The sequence below is a fragment of the Microtus ochrogaster genome, chromosome 10 (assembly GCF_000317375.1).
Source record: "Microtus ochrogaster isolate Prairie Vole_2 chromosome 10, MicOch1.0, whole genome shotgun sequence".
Lineage (NCBI taxonomy): Eukaryota > Metazoa > Chordata > Mammalia > Rodentia > Cricetidae > Microtus > Microtus ochrogaster.
In genome coordinates, this window is record NC_022016.1 from 68753439 (window position 1) to 68774294 (window position 20856).

General features: G+C 41.7%; 2 protein-coding genes and 1 non-coding gene across 4 annotated transcripts in view; 2 read left to right on the forward strand and 1 right to left on the reverse strand.

Annotated features, from left to right (window-relative positions):
- Positions 1-7695, forward strand: part of Raver2 (ribonucleoprotein, PTB binding 2) — a 116592-nt gene extending 108897 nt beyond the window's left edge. The window contains exon 13 of the transcript XR_003377389.1: positions 7651-7695. The gene's annotated coding sequence lies outside the window, so the exon portion shown is untranslated. The remainder of the gene's footprint in view (positions 1-7650) is intronic.
- Positions 1-20856, reverse strand: part of Jak1 (Janus kinase 1) — a 115108-nt gene that overhangs the window by 25684 nt on the left and 68568 nt on the right. For both annotated transcript variants that reach the window (XM_005353464.2, XM_026781827.1), the window contains 7 exons: positions 18349-18430; positions 15818-16016; positions 13132-13255; positions 8460-8613; positions 6333-6496; positions 4248-4587; positions 2416-2601 (listed from right to left, as the gene is read on the reverse strand). In XM_005353464.2, the coding sequence (XP_005353521.1) occupies positions 2416-2601; positions 4248-4587; positions 6333-6496; positions 8460-8613; positions 13132-13255; positions 15818-16016; positions 18349-18354 (1173 nt within the window). In that variant the 5' untranslated portion in view covers positions 18355-18430. The remainder of the gene's footprint in view (positions 1-2415; positions 2602-4247; positions 4588-6332; positions 6497-8459; positions 8614-13131; positions 13256-15817; positions 16017-18348; positions 18431-20856) is intronic.
- On the forward strand, positions 10798-10904 carry LOC113456701. The gene has a single exon (XR_003377456.1). It is a non-coding gene; the product is annotated as a U6 spliceosomal RNA (small nuclear RNA).

Below are 20856 nucleotides of genomic sequence, written 5' to 3' on the forward strand. Positions count from 1 at the left end.
AAATCATTTTCATTGCTATTTTCTAACTATAATTTTGCTACCTTTATGAATCATAACATCTGATATGCAGATGGTCTTAGGCAACCCCTGTGAAAGGGTTCTTCAACCTCCAAAGGGGTCATGACCCACAAGTTGAGAATCATTTTTCTAAAGACTCAACGCAGGCTCCTCACCACAACCTACAACCCATGCTGAGGGATCAGTAGTAATATGCTTCTCCCTCCTTTTCCCACTTTCCACCAACATCTCTCAACATTCTACTTCTCTCTTTACTTTTTAAATTTTTATTGGATTTATGTGTGTGCAGGAACACATGCATGCCACAGTGCACATGTGGCGGTCAGAGGACAACCTTCTCCTTCTACCCGTCTGTGGCTCCTGGGAACTGAACTCAGCGCATCATCAGGCTTGGTGGCTAAGTGTCTATACCTGCTGAGCCATCTCACCAGTCATTCACTTTAGCTACATTTTTTTATCCGGATAAAGTTATTTGTTTTAATGTCCAAAAGCAGGGAAGGTAGACTAAGAAAATGAAAGCCACTCACAATCTTAGCACAAACAAATGGCTGTGAAGATGGAACATTTGGTCTAAGGGCATGTACACATGCATGCTAACCTCCAAAAACTTGGTAAAGTACATCAGTACTAGCTTATAGATCAATATTTACATTCTGTTTTTATTCCATTTACAGAGCTTGTTTCTTCTTTTAACAGTTTGGTTATGTAATATTCTACTACTTGTGTGAACTCACCATTTTTTCAGCCTTCTTTCTGCACACCTAGGGTGTCAGCAGCATTTGACACTGTAAATACTGTTGAACTGAACACTTACTTACAAGCCACTGTCTGCATCTCACATGGTTTCTGGAAAACATGTTCCTTGGGTTCCTAAACAGGGACCCACTGGAGTATTTTCAAGGTTTTTGCATCTGTTGTCAAACTGCTTTCCAGAAGGCTGTCAGAAAGGCAGCTTCTAGAGATGAGAATGTGACTCTGTGTATCCTGAGCTCACCATGCTCTACCTTTGAGTGGTGCATTATCTTTCTGACATTGTTTAGACAAATCAAGGTATTTCCCTGGTGCTGACGCCCTTCACTTTGTAAGTGAGCCTGTCACACTAGCCTGTCCTCAATAGGTGTTATCAGGGGTGACTTCCCACAACAAAAACATGTTTATCTGGCAGAGTTACCACTTTCCCTGCCAAACTGTGCTGCTTGTCTAGGCTGTGTCCTCAAAAGAGGTGACATTCTCCCTGCTGTCCCAGAGTCCCTGGGTGTGCCTGACACCCTGATGGGGCTGTTCTGTGGCCTGCCACTTGCCTGAAGTCTAATCATGTGTCAAGTGTGGCTTCCAACTATTTCATCTCAGATGACCCACCCAGCTCAGCAAAGGAGCAGACTTGCAGCCTCCATCTTTTTCTTTTAAAACTAGAGATTAATTTATAGTTTACATTATGAGATAAGTGGGAGTCTACAGTAATAAACTTTAGGAACAGACCTACAACACACAAGAGTGGCCCATACAGCAGAAAGACCAGAAAACAGAATAAAGGGAAGAGGCCAGGTGTTGGATCCAGCTCTCCTGTGAGGTCTAGTGTATGAGCCAGGCAAGTAGGGACCTTGGTCCTTGTGGACGCCCCTCTCCTTACCCCGTACTGATCCTTGTCCAGTGTGCTGAGAAGGTGGGAAATTGGTATTTCCTGGGTTTGAGAATGTTGGTCTGGTTGTGCTGTGGATCAGGCTCTTAAGAGACTTTTGGGAGGTGGAGACTAGGAGGCATTAGATTGGCAGAAGCAATCTAAGAGAAGAATTCAGGTACCAGTCCTGGGACAGGGTCACCACACAGCAGGCTTTTGTCTAGGAGAGACCTCCATGCATCTTTGTATGTCACACCAACATGGTACAATAAATAAAGGGCTAATTTAACTCCTTTTCTTTCATAGCCACATTTGTGTGTGTGTTTGCATGTGCCTTAAGTGTTCATGTGCCAGTGTTCATGAGACCAGAAAAAAACATCAGATTTTCTAGAGCTGGTTTTGAATCACAGGACATGAATGCTGCCGTCCAAACTAGGGTCTTTTAAAAGAATAGCAATTGCTCTTAACAGCTGAGCCATCTCTCTGGTCCGCTGTTCACTTATTTTTATTAACTAAATGTTGACATTGAGATACCTTTAGGTGGTTAAAAACACTAAAGCAGGTGGGCATTTGCAAGAACTAAGCACAGTACTGGGATGTGCCAGCATAACTCTGAAGCAGACACTGACAGACCCTAGCAATGGGACTTCTGGTTTAAAAGGAACCTTTAAGTGGGGATGGAAGTCTGGAAATCATGCGTTACAGAACATCCTCAGCAGTGTGTGTGTGTCTCTCTCTCATCATCACATCTAGACTGAGCAGCTCCTAAGTAGGCTTACCATGTTTCTGTTGTCCTGCTTGTTAATGCTGACCACAGACTCCTTTATTACAATGTGGGTGATTTCAGGGAAATAGGAAAAATTGTTCCAATCTTCCCGGAGTTTATTTTTCTCCTCATCCTTCTTCTGTTTGTGTTCCAGTTTTTTCCGCTTCAGTTTATTTTTTTCCTTTTCAACAGGAACAACCTGATAAGATAACAAAAGTGACACGATTTAGTTGGCTTTCTCATTTTCTGTTGGTAAAAGGTCAGTGCTTCCAACAATTTTGTAAAAAGCCAAGGCCCAGGGAAGAGAAAGTCAGTGTACCTAAAGTCAGAGCAGCTCTGAGAACCACTGGCTTATAAACAAATGATGGAGCCCTACCAGAGACTCTTGGATTTCATTCTCCAATAATCACCCAATCTACAACATGCATGTTGATGCTGGAGGGGACATAATGGGCATGTACCAACCACAGACGGAGAGTGTGCTTCAGCACAGGCAGAGAACAGATTTTCCCAAACACGAATGGGAAAAACCCAAGTTCCTCCTGCCACCTATGTTTTGACTTTGTAATAGTGAAGCTTTTCAAGAGATGGTATGAGTCCGTATGTCAACAACTGATGCACCGAAGAATATAGCTGCATGGGTTTATCTAGTTGACTAGCATGAGCTCTGAAGAACAGATTCCACATTAACTTCCTGTCTGTTCTGGTTACTTAACTAGTCATCTCTGAGTCACCATTCCCCCAGCCATAAAATATCAACTTTTAATCTTCATGAGATGCCTATCTAAACTTTAACTACTATGCAGAAAGCCCTTCATAATTTGGTATTGTTATTTTAGCAAGAAAATAGTCAGGGAGAAAAAATGAATCTTACATTTAATATTATTACTTGTAGTAATTACTATATAGTTACAGCAATTCAGTCAACAGTTATTACCAATCAGGTTCTGTGCCCATATGCCGTTTAGTTCTCGCAACAACAGTAACTGCAGTCAGCCCACTGATTTCAAAGGTTCTATATCCACCAATTCTGTGTACACAGATTCAACAGCCAATGGTCAAAATGTCAGACCTATAATGTTGTGTCTGAACCACATGCACTCTTTTCTTGCCACCATTTCATAAAGAGTACAATATAACTATTTACATAGTATTTACATAATATTAGGTATTCTATGGCAATCTAGATATAATAAATGTATACAGAAGGCTAATGTATAGGTTGCATAAAAATACTATATCATTAGCTATGAGACATGAGCATCGACAGATTTAAGTGCCTGCACAGAATCATGAGATAATACCTGCCTCTAGGTACTAAGGAACAACTTAACAGATGAGTCCTATGTACCTATATGGGTACAATAACTCCCCTAAAGCGATATAACCATAGGGAGTGGAGCTGGAATTTGAACATGTCTTCCTTAGGTTTAAACTTGTGTTATTGCCTCATTTGACAAAGACAAACAGCTTTGGATACAGTTCAGCAGTAGAGCACTTGCCTAAACATGTGATTTGATTCTGGCACTGTAATGATAATAAGCAAAAGTGGGGGAGGGGTATGTAGCACGCTCCAGGACCTTGAGTCAATCAATACCCAGTACAACAAAACAAACACCTCAATAAAGCTTCATAATACAAACGCAATTATCTATTTTGTGAAGCCAAAAGCCTGCCAAGGCTCAGTTAGGATGTGAGGGATGAGTAATACATGGCCTCCAGCCCAGCTGATTCAATTTAGCCTACGTGGTGAGGTCATGCAAACAGGTGATTCTGACAGGCTCAATAGCACACTCCAGTGACACAGGATCTTTTCTTCTTTATCAGATACCCACAGCCACTTACATTTGGTTTCTGCCGCCACTGGATTCCAAGATTTCCAGTCACCATGACTTCATAGAGAACATTGCCACTGTCATTAGAATGGAAACGACTCAATTCATTTTCTGATGAAATCAGTAGCATAGAAGTCTCAAATATTTCAGCTCCATAATGTTTTGTCAAAGTTTCCAAGGTAGCCAGGTATTTCACCTTCAGGTCATGTGTGGACACACTGCTGTCACAGATGGTCTTGTTATTAAATTCCTTCAGGAAATCCTTGAAAACATTATTTATTCTCATCCTGGTAAGAAGGTTCCTCTGTCTGATGGATTTATTCAACGTTTCTGGAATATATCGCTTATAACTAAGAGAAAATTAAAAAAAAATACATACAAGTTAGCAAAGAATGATTATAAATATGCCTCTATGACTTTCCTTGTATGTACAGGCAAATGAAAAAACAGGATCTAATCCCAAAGGACCACAGATGTTAACAATTACAAAGAGATAGACACAGGCTGGAGAGAAGGCTCAGTGGTTAACTCTGCCAGTGATGTGGGATTCCCTTCTGTTGTAAATATGTTTTAGTACTATTGGTAGGGCAGAATCAGAACAGAGATATAGAGAAAAAGTAGGGGGAGTCAAAGAGATACCATATAGCTGCTGAAGGAGACAGATGCCAGAACTTTACCCAGTAAGCCAAAGCCTTGTGGCAATACACAGAATAATAGAAATGGGTTGATTTAAGAGTTAGTTAATCCCTGATTGCTCTTCGGGCTGAGGAGGGGGGGAGGGAAATGGGAGGCGGTGGCGGGGAAGAGACAGAAATCTTTAATAAATAAATAAATTAAAAAAAATAAAAAAAAGAGTTAGTTAATAAGAAGCCTAAGCTAATAGACAAACCAGTGTTTTAATTAATACAGTTTCTGTGTGATTATTTTGGGTCTGGGTGGCCAAGAAATCAAAGAGCAGTCTCCGCCTACAGCTCAGTGGTTATCACTGCTCTTCCAAAGGACCCAGGTTCAATTCCCAGCACCCACATAGTGGCTCACAACTTCTGTAACTCCATTGCTATGGGACACAACACCCTCACACAGACATACATGCTGGCAAAATACCAATGTACATAAAATAAAAATAAATAATGAAAAAAGAGATAGAAACAAAAGAAACCTCATGAGATGTATGCTACGATCATAAACAATATAGCCACAAAGAACCATCCCTTCATATTGGAAGGGTACGGTTGAAGATTAGCCCTTCTTTTATGGTACTTGGGATGAACCTAGGGGCTCACACTGCTAGGCAAGAGACTCTAGCACTGAGCTATATTTCTTGCAAATAAGCTCTTAAAACTTGGGATTGTTCTTTTTGTTGTTGTTCTAGTTTTATTTGAGACAGTGTCTCACTATGTAGCCTTGGTTGCCATGGAACTTGCTATAGAGACTAGGCTGGCCTCAAACTCACAGAGATGCCTTTGTCCTTGCCTCCCAAGTGCTGGGACTAAAGGCATGTACCACCATACCCAGCTGGGATTGTCTTTCATGGCTCACTGGTGAGAGAAATGGCAATTCAATTTCACAGATGGGCTGAAATTACATAGACTGAATATTAATCTCAAACCACATCTTAATACAATTTTCTATAACTAATAACTGACCATCCCTCACATCAGAGGTGCCAGCTCCCAGGTCACAGAGTACAGGCTATAAAAGGCAGCCCCGACAGACAGCAATGCCACCATGGGAAAGATAGGAAGCATGGAGAGCATGCAGGTCACTAATCTGCCTGGACACTTCACTCCAGTTCATGTTTCTGAGATTACTTGCTAGCATAAAAAAAAAATTAGGCCACAATTTTAAGTATGCTACTTTGTACAAATATCCAAAGATTTGAATCATGTTGAAAGATGCATGAGCACATGTAAAATAACATTACAGTTAGGTGATGTGGAACATGTCTGTAATATCAGTACTTGGGAGGCTGAGGTAGGAAGATCATGAGTTTGAGGCCAGCTTGGACTAGATGAAGCAAGGCCCTGCTTCAAAACTAATGAGCCAAATCAGTAACCTGACTCCACTATCCACTCGGGCTAGCAGGAAGGCTTACCTGATGTCTTTAGGGAGTTCTGGCAACTGCATTTTCTTCATCATGGCATAGTGTGAAATGGCCAGGACAGCCATCCCCAGACACTCATTCTCAATGTCATGTCCATCCTGCTCTGTCTTGGGGTCCCGAATGGGAGCCAGGCATTTGATCAAATCATACTGTCCCTTAGGGGCAGAGAAGAGAAAAAAATGAGCCACCACCTAAGCTTTTGGAGCCACCCATGTTGACCTGGAGAAGATCAAGATGGCCAAAATGTCACACAGCAAGAAAAGGAATCAGAGTGTTTCTGATATCAAGGCTGTGTCCACTGAAATGGGGCACAAAGCAGTTAAGAGTATGTTCTCCCTAGATTACATCATTCATTCATTCAGCGAGGATTTACTGAGTGCTTGTCAAGGTGCTGGTGAAGACCACGAATTCACAAAGCCCTATCATGGGGCTTTCTATGTAAACAATGCCTAGACATAGGCATTAGGTCTGAACTGAATCAGACCAAGACAAATGACACTGGGCTGACAGCATTAACTTCATAAACATGTACTAGCCAGCCTAGTATAGGGACTGTGTGTATGGAGCTGGGTTTGCAGAAAGAGGAAGGAGTCACACTCCACAGTACATCATTAACACAAACCATCAGTTTGCTCCACATGTGTTATTTGCATTTTCAGGACAGAAAAGTGACAACATAATACACCATCTCACAGATGGGGGGAAAGTGTAGCCTTCCACAAACCAATGGGGACTTTAAAAACAAGACTAAAAACGAGTACCCACAACTAGCCTTGTTCAGTGCAATGGCGAGCCAGGACAGCTCCCATTTACTAACTCCTAACCCCCTGCTAGACATGTGAGGCACTACTTTACTACCTTAGTCCTCACAACAGCCCTGTTAGAGTGCTGATAGGGGAGAAATCGAATCATGAGCAGGACATTCTCCTAGGCACTAGAGATTTAGGAGTGGAGAAGCTATATTTCTGACCTCATGGAGGGACCATTCTGAAAAAGAAAAAGAGGAGTCACTAATATTAGGTGCTTACAAAAAAGTAAATTCAAACAGAAGAGCGGCATGGGAACTGGGGGCTGAGAGAAAGCCTGATCCTGACTCCAGGGCACCTTCCCATAACACTATAAAAGCTCTACCAACTCTCTGCTAGGTACTCCCACGCCCAGGAAGGTGAACATTCCAGCTACTCTGTCTGGGTGAGGTGGGTCTGGAAGAGAGACACTTTCATGTTTCATGTTTTGTTTTATTTTGTTTTGGGGGGTAGGGGTGCTGAAGTTCCCCCTCAGTCCACAATAGGACTTTTTTTTCTTTCAGGTAAAGAAAAGTCACTGGCCAGTACCACAAAGTTTTGAGAAATAACAAGGATCTATGCTAACAATGCTTGAAGAGCAGAAAAAATTTGAACCTGAGATCTTGGGAAGAGAACTGAGAGCCTGTGACTGTCTGTGAACATTCTACACAACTAACTCAACAAACCCTATGCTGAGATGCTGATTTTCCTGAAGGTGAGATTCTAAAGCAAGGATGACACCATCTTTAAGCAGGGCAGTCTTCCTCTCTTCGTGAGTTCTTCCTAGTCAATCCTCTCCATAGTCTAACACTAAAGTCTGTTCCTTTAAGGCAGATTCTTACTGAGTAGCTCAGACTAACCTCAGACTCACATGTGAGTCTTTAAAGTGCTGGAGTTACAGGTGTCAGATCCCATACCTGGCTCCCATGATTTCTTATGCAGTATCTATGTATCATTTACAAATTCAGTGTTTCTTGTCTAGCTTGAGTATACATCATCCAAGTACCCAGTGTCTTGGCAAATATAACTGCATGAAGCAAACAAGACTCATATACTCAGTAAATAATGTTACATAAATGAATTGATATAAGGCCAGCAAAGTGACAGAACACAGGGGAAAGAAAAGTGCTTGGCCTGGAAAATCCAAAGCTGGGAGCCAGCTCCTTGGCTAACATACTACCTTCCCCAGTCACCTGCCTTTCCCAATCACCTGGGCAAGAATATCACAGAACAGGCCATAAAGTGCCACTAAGTACAGCTGCACAGGGAATCTGAGCCCCACCTGGCCTCACTCTCCCCACAAACTGCAAGCCTCCTGGCTCAAGCTTCCTACCTGCGCAAACAAATACTCCAGTGAACTGGCATCAAGGAGTGGGGTCGCTTCTGGAACCTTTTTCTTCTCATATCCATTTTTTTGCTTCTTTGGAGAATGTCGCCATACAGACTGTTCATTGTCATTGGTTCCATGCCAGTTTGTAAAATAGAATCTAAAAGACAGTAAGAACAATGTCAACTGTGGCAGGAGAGTCCCTGGACTGCTGGCCTGAGAGAGGCGTCTACCCAGGGTGGCCCACACTGAAGCTGAACTGAGGAACTTGAAATGTAAACAGCCTTGCTTGCATCTAGAACCCTCATCACCCTGAGCCAAAACCGTTCTTACTCTTCCAAGTGCACTGCCACAGTGCACTTCCAACACCTCCTCTGGGTCAGGAGGAGAATGTCTTGGTAATCACAGGACAGCTCTTCTTACACCCGCTAAACCTAATACACCTCCCTAGGTAAACACACTTGATGGCCACAACTAGCTGCTACCCCACAGCTCTAGTCCTGCTTGGCTGTCCTGCCTCAACCTAAGACCTTTCCATTGTTGGTCGTACCATTTCTGAAATCAAGTTCTGTCTATCTACAATCGAACTAACATGGTAGTCTTTCTTAGGTCCCAGATGGCTGTTATTAAATTGGGGATGTCTTTTACAATGAGCAAGGCTTCAAAAGAGAAATACAAAAACAGCAGCTGTGGTAACAGGACGGAAGTGAGCAGCACTTTGTACCTCTATACCACCTAATCTTCAGAACAATACCCCTAGGGAGGCTTCATTGCTTCCTTGTGCAGAGGAGGAAAACTGAAGTTACTGGAGCACAGTGACCTAACACTCCAAGCCTGACTCACTACCACTTTGGCCTGTCACCTGTTGGGGAAACACTTCTGAGCTGTGGGAGAGTGGCTGAGCTACTCTTGCCCAGCTGTTTCCAGGCTACAAACTCAGCTGTTTAGGGCTCTCTCAAATAGGCCAATAAGTTTATAGAAAACCATGTTACTGAGAAGCAAAAACTCCCACCCTAGAGAGCTCCTCTTAGAGTCAGACCAAAAAAAGGGGGGGGGGGGCAGAACAGGATACAGAGGGCTCTCAGGCATAGTCTCTGCCCTCTGGGAGTTCCCTGCCCCACAATAATACAAAACAACAGGAAGTGGAACACATGTCATAAGCAGAACTACACTGCAGCTTTCATAGTCCCCACATACTTCTCTTTTCCTCTATAAATATCTGCTAAGAGCTACGTTTTACAACTCAGTTATTTGTGATTCAATAAAATGCAAACATTTCATGGACCCCTGATGATACTGTGAGCAGTTAATCCCATGTTTAATAGGTAACTTGCCCAGAATAAAAAGTTTTCCTGGAATGCACACAACCTGCAGGCTACAGGTTAAGCATTCCTGGCTCTAGAACACAGACTACCAACAGGTACATGGAGGAGACAAGATGGTTCTGCAAGAACAAGGCCAAGAAACAAGCAGGTACATCTAGAAACAGTATGGACAAAGTGAGAGCTCCCTGGCAGCAGAGGCCACAACTGTCTTGCTCAGTACCAAGTCCCCAGAATCTATACTATAGCAGGTGCTATATATGTGCTTGACAGATAAACAGCAAATGATGAACAAACTCAAGGAGTAGAAATCAACATGGAAAGGATAGACACATTACTTTAAAGGTAAACATCAGTATTTTCTAGTTTTTGGTGGTTGTGCACAGCTCATAATCTCTGTAGATCATGAAAGGAACTGGAAGACTGAGCTTTAGTGTTGCATACAGAAAAAAACCACAATCTGCACAAACTACACCAGGTCACCAAAGCAGATGAGAGATTATCCCCTTGGTTTCCATATATGTTCTAGGACACCAGATTTTTGTTACAGTAAGAGCACACATAGAAGGACCCGCCAATGCAGTGGTGATTGCTTCTGTGGGCCCAGGCCTCACTGTACTCTTCACAGGAGGGACAGGGCACAGCAGAGAGGAGTCAGTGAGGCACCACACTTCCATAAGCACCAAGTAAGGAGTGAATCACCTGGCCTGCTACAAGGTGCAACCCAGGCTCCAACTAAGAAGCATACGGGCCAGGTAAATTCTGCCCAGTGGTAGATAAAACCATGACAGAACCACAAGCATTATGTTCAACATGGAAGATTCCCTGCAAGCTTCCGGAGAGGAGCACTGAGGACAGATACTCTGTGAACCAATCCAACCCTTCATCTAGGACCAAACATTTTAAATTGGTAAGCAAGGTATGCTCACAATTCCAGTATTTGGGAGGCTTCTGCAGGAAGACTGCAAATTCAAGGCTAGCCTAGGCAATTTGGCAAGATACCACTGGGGAAAAATACAGTGGTGCTCAATTTATCAGCACAAATACTAAAACTGGAACAATACAGAGAATATTAGCATAGACCTAGTGCAGGCATGGCATTAAAATCTGTGGAGTGTTCCATACTTAAAAATAAAAGATGATTACCAATATTAACAACTTTCTAATTACTAATAAGACTAGAAACAAGAACATGTCACTATGCCTGGTTTTTTATGTATGTGCTGGGTGGGGATACAAACCCAGGCCCTCACAAGCATTTTACTGACTGGGCCAACTCCAATATAACTACAAAATTCCCAAAATTATTAATTTACTGTAAAATAAAAAAAATTACCAAGCAACTTACTGAACTTATCATACATAAATCCCGATAATACAGTAACAGTTAAAACAGGGTGGGGAATAAGTGCAGTGTTCTTATAGCCCATGCTCCTCTTCAGAATGATTAGCCAGATACACCTTGAAAGTTCCTTGCCAGATGGTGGTGGCACAACCTTTAATCCCAGCACTTGGGAGGCAGAGGCAGGAAGACCTCTGAGTTCAAGACCAGCCTACACTACAAAGTGAGTTCCAGGACAGTCAGAGCTACACAGAGAAACTCTGTCTCAAGAAAAAAAAAGTTCCTAAGAAACAATACTAGAGATGACTACACATTCTAAGTTTACTTTTAAACACCACCTAATGAAAGTTTAAGTATCTACAGAATTTTATTGAAGTCAATGATTTTCACTTATAAGGGTTTTTTGAAAACAAAGAATACGAACGCCTTATATTAACACAAATCATAAATAACTATCAAATCATTAAGTAAAAACAGAAAACCACAATTACTGCGCAAGAATATTTCTTAAAATAGAGCCAGGATGTCACTTAAACAGTCGCCAGCACTTGTTTCTTGCTGCATCTTCTTCAGTGGTTAGATCACCAGTGGTCAAGCTCTTTGTAGACTGTTCTAATGCAAATGTTTGAATTTAGGGTGGTATCTTTTTTCCAACTTCAAAGAGACTGTGGTAACAAGGCAACATCCTGTTGAAGCACACTGGCAGGTATAAAGTTGAGGTAACAGAACTGAAGCCCTGTGCACTTCCTGGCAGCTAACACAAAGGGGACAGGTAAATGCAACCTGTCTTCCCAATGGAAAAATGGGAAGAGTATAGTCAGGTAAGCTCAGGTTTTTTGAAAATGCCACATATTGCCATACTGGACTCTGACCTAAGTCTGGATGCCTACCAGGAAAGAATCAGAACTAAAGAACATGTTCCTGTCTAGACCTCCAGCTCAAGGTCTATCTCCAGTTTTGATCACAGAACCAGACTCCTGGCTGTGGGAAGTAAGATCAGAGTGAGAAAAACAAATCAAAGTACAGTGAGAAGGCTCAGCTGGAAGGACTAAAGAGTACCCTAAATCAGAGGTAAGAGGTACAGAGCTCTCCCACAAGGTGAGAGAACTTAGGTGAGCACCAGAAGAAGAGAATTCAGCCTCCCAGACTGGAATGGTACCTCACAACCAAAATGCAAAGGAGGTAGCAGCTGGGGTATTATAGAGGTTCCTAAGATTCTAGAAGGTGCTTCCAGCATGGCTTGATATTTTCTTAGCATCTGAGCTAATCTACTGATTTAACCAGATGGATACAAATCAAGATCCTTTTCAAAAATGGCCCAGGCTAACCATGGTTAACTTGTGCTTCACTGCTATCTAAAACACTTTCAGATCCACAATGGCTCCTGGATACACTGACAAAGGAAACAGTCTGCACTAACAAAGGCACCGATGGCCTATATGACCTTGGGACATTTAACAAAATTCATGGCTTGGGAAAAAGTAAAACGAAATTCATCAGAACAAAAAGCATAAAACCAACGAGAGTCAAGAGTCCTCAAGAGGACAATAGCATGGCTCCCGGAGAGTAACACTGGGAGTTTATTTCTGTCACCTCCTCAGGTGGTATACAGAATGTTTCTTAGCCACAACCTTTAGTAGGAAGTATATTTTATAACTTTTCTTACTGTGTGTATATATTACATACCTCACAAGTTTTAGTCAATGCGCTTAAGAATATATCTATTTCTTATTTCTTTCCCTCTATTTTTTTTCAAGCTCTGGTTATAACCCACTATGTTAAACTTACAACCATGTTTCACCATGTGAAACACTTTCCTAGAGGGCTTGGATTCTATACACTTTAGACAATGTGGCAGAGGTGATCAAATTCACCTTAAATCACTCCAACATGGAAGATGTCCCTCTCATACCAAGCAAATACAAAAGTTACAAACTATAATGGCTAAGTGACTCAGGGCTTCTGGCCAAACACTAGCCTAGGCACCCACTGGCACCAGCTCTGTGTACTGTACCTCATGCGGTAATGAAGCCGGAGAGACATCTTGTCATCCACAGTGATGTTGCGGTTCGGAGCATACCAGAGCTTGGCGCTCTCGTCATACAGGGCGAACAGGTTGTGACAGAGAGGAGAAATGTCTGGGGAGAAAGCACACCAGAAAGATGTAGGCACATACATTGGTCACCTTTCTCCAGAGACCAGCATATGCAAAGATAAGGAATTCTCTCATCCAGAAACAATCTAGGCCACCTCATCCTCTCAGGGCAGACGTAACTCTCAACTATATCCACTTAGGGATTTTTCATCATACTAATCAAGAACCACAGTTCCTCAGGAGCATGTACTGTGGCTACTCGCCAACCAAATTAAAGCAATTTAAAAATAAAATTTGGTGACATTACTCATTAAAAGGGTCTTACCAAATTCTGATTAAAATAAATAAAAGGGGCCATCTCAGAGTTACACAGATTCTACCTAATGTGCATGTTTTTAAATCACAGCAAGGAAGAAACATCTGAGAAATGCAGGAATCCGTCAATCTGCGTCCTATAATCTGTTTTCACAATTCTGACACCGTGATTACACATCATATACATAAATAAGTTCTGGGCTACCATAAAAACCACATATTAGGATAAACAAAGTGATCTTGTCAGTGATTAAAATGTATTATCATCAATAATTTAATATACTTAAGTACTCTTTACAATATCATAAATGTATTTATTAGCATTAACTAGCAAGAAGATCCCTTAAAAAGCTGGCAAAAATAGTGCTGTGCCTTCCCACTCCATTACTTGCTCTTTTAAAGACAGCCAGCACAGTGAGAAAGTCAGATTAGGAAGTGCCTTGTTTCTGAACCCATCAGGAGATAGCACATACATGTATCCAAACAGAAAAATGAAGGAATATGAGTGCCAGTGCCCAGTTACCACTGTTATCTTCAGTTCTAGCCAGATCTCAAGTTAAGAAATGCTAAAGTTAAATTAACATCTCCACTCCTGCCCTCATAAAAAGAGTGCTTCTCCTGAAACAACAGTGGCATTACCAAGGCCTTCCTGACCCTCACAACAGCCTCTTTCCAGTGTGGACCCTGGGTTGAGAAGTTATAGGCTCTTGGGCATCTCAAAGTCCTCTTCCATCACTTAAAAAAAAAAGAAAAAAAGGTATGGACTAGAAAGATAGCTCAGCAGGTAAAGTCACTTGCCACCAAGCCAGATGACCTTAGTTCAATCCCTGGAACCCACATGGTCGAAGGAGAGAACCAACTCTTGCAAGTTATATTCTGATCTCCACATGTGAGCTCATGTGAATGTGTGTGTGTGCGTGTGCGTGCGCGCGCGCACACACACACACACACACACAAATGTAAAAAAAAAAAAGAAAGAAAAAAGAAACAAAGAGGAAAGTCTTTCCTTTAGTTACTTCCAAGCACATCTTCCTTTGGAAACAAGAGCCAACATATTCTTTCCCATCGAATAAGCCTTTCCCCTTTTGTTGGTGTTCTGGTGTATAAAGCCCTTTAGACAGAAATGTGTACTGGGAAGTAAATGGGCCTCTAGACAAGCTGCATTACTAACAAGATCTTAAACTAGCTACAACATCCCCACAATGTTGCTCTCAAAGCAAAGGGCACAGGTATGGAATGGACCAGGCTCTACAATATCACTGCAAGTTACTTCATCACCATAAATAGAGTTACTACAATCCTTTCTAAGCAGCTTTATTGGAATACAATTTACAACTATAAAATCTACCTGTTTTAAGTGCTTATTCCAGTGAGTGTCAGTAAATTAAGTGGGTGAGATACGTGGCTGTTTCTATAGTTTTATGGTCTCACTTTCCATCTAAAATTAGGTAGGCAAACACTATGCATCTCCATGTTAGAAAGATTATGAATGGAGAATATTTTGTTAGGTGTTCTTCTTTCTTACCCTAGCAAGGTAACAGGTTAGCTCTAAGTAAAACAAAATTTATTAAGTTTCACGTTAGTATACAAGGGCCTCACCATGGCATTTTCATATATATGTATTTTTGTAAATAAATCTTACTTTTATAAAGAGATGAATAGCCTTACTATCCTTTTCACAACCTAGTATGTCCAAGCCACAGGGCAACCCTAAGATTCTCAGTTCAACAGCACCCATGGGAGAACAGACCCAGATAGCAGAATGATAGGCTTTGAATTTAAGGAGTCAGAATAATCACAACTACATTAGGGAACAGTATTACTGCTTTTACTTCCACATTTGCACTGGGTGCTTTACACAGCACCTCAACTAGTGCTGATGTTATTCAAATTACAGAGATGTTGAAGAAAAGATAATTGAGCTTTAGTTGGAAGTGATGGTTAAATGCCTGTGATTCCAGCAACCACTTGGATGTCAGAAGAAATACAGCTTTGAAGCCAGCCTGGGCTATGTCCTGAGTTCTAGAACAGCCTAAACTATCGAATGAGCCTGCCCCCAAGACTGAGCCTCACTGAAGGTTAGGGTCATTCCTTGGTATTCTATAGCTAGCTCATTAATGATAAACAAGGAATATTTCATGTCTCAGTGAGAAGTAAAATCCAAGATTAGGAAATAAGGCAGAACCCTGACTTCCAGAAAGCACACCTTGTTCTCAGCAGAAATAAAAGTCCACATGTGCTTCTGGATAGTGTAGCACTGCAGCCTCCCAGCCCTGCAGCCAGTACTCACTGCACTCCTGGGCAGCCCTGATGCACAGCTCCTCCGCGGTGTACTCTCCATTGCCCAGGCGGAGTGGCTCCCTATCCAACAGATAGAAGGTCACTTCCACTCCTGGCTCAGGGACCACCTGCTTCACCTCAGTCTTCTTGAAGCTCCTCATTTTAGCACAGAACGCCATGGCATTGCAGTCCTCTTTTATATTTAGATACTGTAGGGGAGGAAAGGAAGACGATGGAGTCATTCCATGTGCTGTTCGCTATGAAGGAAAGCAAGCAGGTATCTGTGGTGTTGGACGAGAACTGCTACCCTTTTCCATCCTGAATACCAAGTAGGTCAGGGATTACAAGAGATGAAACAACAGAAATGATAAATTATGCATGATAACTAAGCAATCAGACTATATTCACAACAAACAGAATAATCTTAGACATGATTTGGATGTTTTCTCTATTAGCATACTAGTTGTAGCTAAAAACTAAGCTCTCATTTGGAGTCAATAGTATTAAAGACTGATGATTAATTAGAATATTGCTGCCCCTGCTGAGATCACAGAACTTCTAAATAACCTACAGAAAGAATCATAGTCTTTCCATTTCATGTCTATCCCTACAGAACAGAAAGCTTGGTGAGAACATGGGCCATGCTGAATCTGTGCTCATCTGAGGCCGGGTAAACGAAGTGACTACTACTATGTACTCTTATAAATCACATGGAAGTAAGCTTTATCCTTACATATGAAAATTGTATGTGAACTCTTGGTATTTGTTGAAGAAAATGTGTTTATTGAAAAAAAAATCACATGGAAGGCCATGAAAGATAGGGGACAGGTCCCTATCACCTGAGGGAAGCAGGAGGACAGATATCTCACACAGGGCAAGACACACGAATAAATTCTTTGCCAAGAAAATCACTCACAGAGCCTTCAAAACAAGTGGTGCAGGACCAAAGGAGTCCCAGGCACTGAGCCCAGGGCAAGGCCAAAGGAGAAAAAGACCAAGGGGAACCCCACATATCCTTTAGCCCTTGCCCAACACCAATGACCTCCCAACCATTTTCCTGTCCTCAAACTATTTCCTTCCTGCCTGCCAATCTAAGCTTTGCTTGAGTTTCCAAGTATTATCTCTGCAAGAGAGATCAGATCCTCCACTAGCTGCCCATTATCTGCAGACTAGTCTCAAACTGAAACAGCTCTTTATCTGGTTAACTGGTCCCATCAACTCCTCTCCTCTCCGTTCTAGCTGCTTAAAACTCAGGCCACTGGGTATCCCTGTCTCCCCACCCCACCCATTCCACTCCCTGTGAGGTCTTCACGTATGCTGACTCCTCCACTGAAACATACTCACCTCTTAGCTTTCATGGCAAAGTTCAGTCTTCTTCAGAACTAGTCCAGACTAGCACTTCCTCCAAGAAGCCTTCACTGAATCCAGTTGTACCCTTATGCTGGAGGCCATCTCGCCTGTGTTACTAAACTTACCACACTAGTCACAAGGTATTATCGTCACCGTATGCATGCATCTGTCTGCTGTGAGTTCCCTGAGCACAGAGATGTACTCGTCTTTGTATGCCCAGTAAGAAGCACAGAGATTTGCATACAGTGGGCACTTGGGAGAGGATACAAGGATGTCCCAAACAGGAAAAACCCTCAGCACCAAATCCATTTATTCGGTCTATTAGCTGTCATGATAATAGGAAGTAAGAAAATTTAAATAGGTCTCACTGTTACAAATCAAAGGCATTCAATTTTAATTTATAATATCTAAAATAAATTTAAAAACCAGAATCTACTAGAAATCAGGCTGAAAGATGAAGCTAATGGCTCACCTTGCACTTCAGATAAGCAGACAAAGGCCCAGCACTTAGACCCTAACATAATCACATTGAAAAACCAAGATAGAAACCAACAATATTCTAAGTCTGCTTCACAACGTGAGACAAAACAAACAAGAAAACCTTTGCCTTAGAGACTCTTTGCAGACACAAAAGAGGAAAAATTCAAAGACAGTTGCTCCTTAATTCTAAAGAAACAATTAAGTACCCACACAAAACTGTCCATTTATTTACAAGACATGGCCCACTGACAACTTCTGACAGGAGAGGGCCACTGTACAAGGTGTCTCCTCAGCTGCTGAAAATGTAGACACCCAGCTACATGACCCAAAGTGAAAGAATCTAACAGGTTCATTAGGGTTCTCTGGGTAATGCACCCAGAAAAACAGAAAATAAACTGTTAACAGTAGTGGCTATCCAGGAGAGGTTACAGAGAACTTTAACTTTACTTCCTGGAGCTTTTGGTGTGCAGGGACTGTTTAAGCCAGCATATACAATACTGTGAATGAATAATATACAGATTTCCTTTTTGTAATTGGAGGACAGAGTATAGACAGTCCTATAGTCTGAAGATCACAGTTTAGTGCAATTGTGCACACATAATCCCAACACTGGGTAGGCTGAGGCAGGAGGATCTCAAGTTCATAACCAGTCTGGGCCACAAAGTGAGGCCCTGACTCAAAAGAAAATAACCAGAAGGTAAATGTGTATACCTGCATTTATTCGGTTGTCCAATGTCCCCGAAAAGCAAACTGGATTTTCTTCTTTACTTTCCAAAGCCCATTCGGAGCTGATCTAGAGACAAAAAAAAAAAAAAATCAATCAATCAACTCAGAGATAATTACGTTTGAAAATAAGAGGATACTTTCATTAAGGAAACAGCAAAACCTACATAGGAAGGAAAATGCATTTGGAGGGAAAGAATAGGAACATTAACATTGAAAGAGACATTAAGAAGGCAAAGACAACATATAGGGTATAAAAATCAAAGATGTTTCATTGTTCCAAGAAAAGCAGCCAAAAGTTTTGCTGCCTGATGTAGAGTATCCTGTCCTAAGAGCAGCTATCAATACCTCTCTCCTGACTCTATGACTGACAGTTCAGATGCCCAAAGGTGTTCATCCCTACAAAGTGGTTTTGGCAACAAGCAGTTACCTACTTATGGATTCACATTTGGCCTCTCTTTATTATTGAACACATTTTATCAGAATCTTCTTGAAGAAAAGTACAGCCCTGAACAGTACATGACAGCAGAGATGAACTAGGAAGCAAGAGGTGAAATGGGCTAGCAGCCGTCCCCATCATCTTACATCATTACTATGGGAGACAGCATGAATAAAAACTCAAAAGCAAGAGTACCACCGGACCTCTTAAGTTCCTCTCACTCATTTGGTGACAGGCTAGAAATAGTAAGAGAGAAAACCTTTCTGCAATGGTTGAGACTGGAGTAACGTAATAATGGTGGGAGCTGGAGAGATAGTTCAGTGGTCAGGAGGATCTGTTCTTGCAGTTCTCATCACCCACATGTGTCATAGAAGCATCCCTAACTCCAGTTCCTGGGGACCTGACACCCTTTTCTGAGATCCAAGGGAAATACACAATGCTCAAATATGCACTCAAGCAAATATATTAAATACACGGAAAATGTTCTTAAAACATTTGTAAAAAGAATAACAATAGGCCAGGCAGGAAATATAAGTATGAATTTTGATGTGACAACTTTGGTTTGGCAACTGGGATACAAATACCTTAAAAAAATACTCAGATAACAAATCATTTTGCCTTCAATTTAAAATAAATAAGAATATATAGAAACTGCCTATGAGTAGACACACAATCTCATGACAACAGTCATTAGAAAATAACTAAATAATAATGCTGCGCTTTGTGCAGAAGTGGAACTCAAAAGCCATGTTTAGATGTTTCCCATTCACTTTGCCTGGCTCTCCACATTACAAAAGGAACTAGCTGAGGAAAAGAGCAAGGTGGTCCCTGCTCACATAAAGCTTATAACCTGCAGAAACAGCAGAACCAGGAAGAGAAACCGAGACTGACAGTATAGACTGGGAAGTGTGATAGACAGGGCTTAGGAAGGCAGTCACCCAGACCTGAGATGGAATAGATACATAGGGAGTGAGAGGGAGGAAGGTACAAATGCCAACAGTTGCAAACAGTGTGAGCAAATGCATCAGCATGTGCAAAGGTCCTGGAGTGAAAACCTATACTATTCCTTCTCACACCAGGCATGGGCAAACTTGCTAAGAACACGGCTTCATGCCTTTATCAAGGACAAAAAATCCTGATGAGGAACTCTGCTTTCAAACACAAAGAACCTTGCCCCAAACCTGGAAACGGTCATAGACTCAGAGTCCTTTAAAAGAGAAGAGATTTTACTAGTTCCACTAGGCCTAGGTTCTTTCCATGGAAGTTACTGTATAACCCTTTACAGTACTTAAAGATGTTTATTTTTAATACATTTATTTACATATTAATTTTACATCCTGGTCCCAGTTTCCCCTCCCTCTGCTGCTCCTCTACCCCCTCTACTCTGTTCCCACCCACCCCCCCCCAATCTGCTCCTCCTCCATTTCTGTTTAGGAAAGGGCAGGTCTCCCATGAATATCAACAAAACATGGCATATCAATTGCAGTAAGACTAAGCACCTCCACATGTATTAACGCTGGACAGAGTGACCTAGTATGAGGAGTAGGGTCCCAAAAGCCTGTAAAAGAGTCAGAGACTCTTAACTGTTCCCACTGTTAGGAGTCCCACAAAAGACTTTGGTTTTGGAAACCAAGTCAAGTTTCTTATTACACAACAAAGTCTTCGGTACCAGCAACACAGACCAGCAGGAATCATGAAACAGCCTTTAAAAGACACACTTCACAGGGCCTTTCAAGTAAATGTTAAATAGCTTAGAAAACAGGAACAATAAAGAAGAACAACCCATAGTGTCTGGGTGAAAGCAGTGAGCTCTTTCCCCCTTATTATACTGGCAACGATTTTAAAAAAAAAATAGCCTTTATTCAGTGAGAAAAGGTTACTATGTGGCCCAAGTCTGTAGGTGCTGGTTTATGCAGGGGAGAAATAAGAAAAGTTCTACAGATTTCTCAAATTCTTTATTATAGTCTTCTGTAAGTAGTAAGCACCTCTGATAGTTTCTGACTGATGGGCAAGTAAAACAAACAAAACAGCTTGTGAGTCAGAACATAGCCAACTCA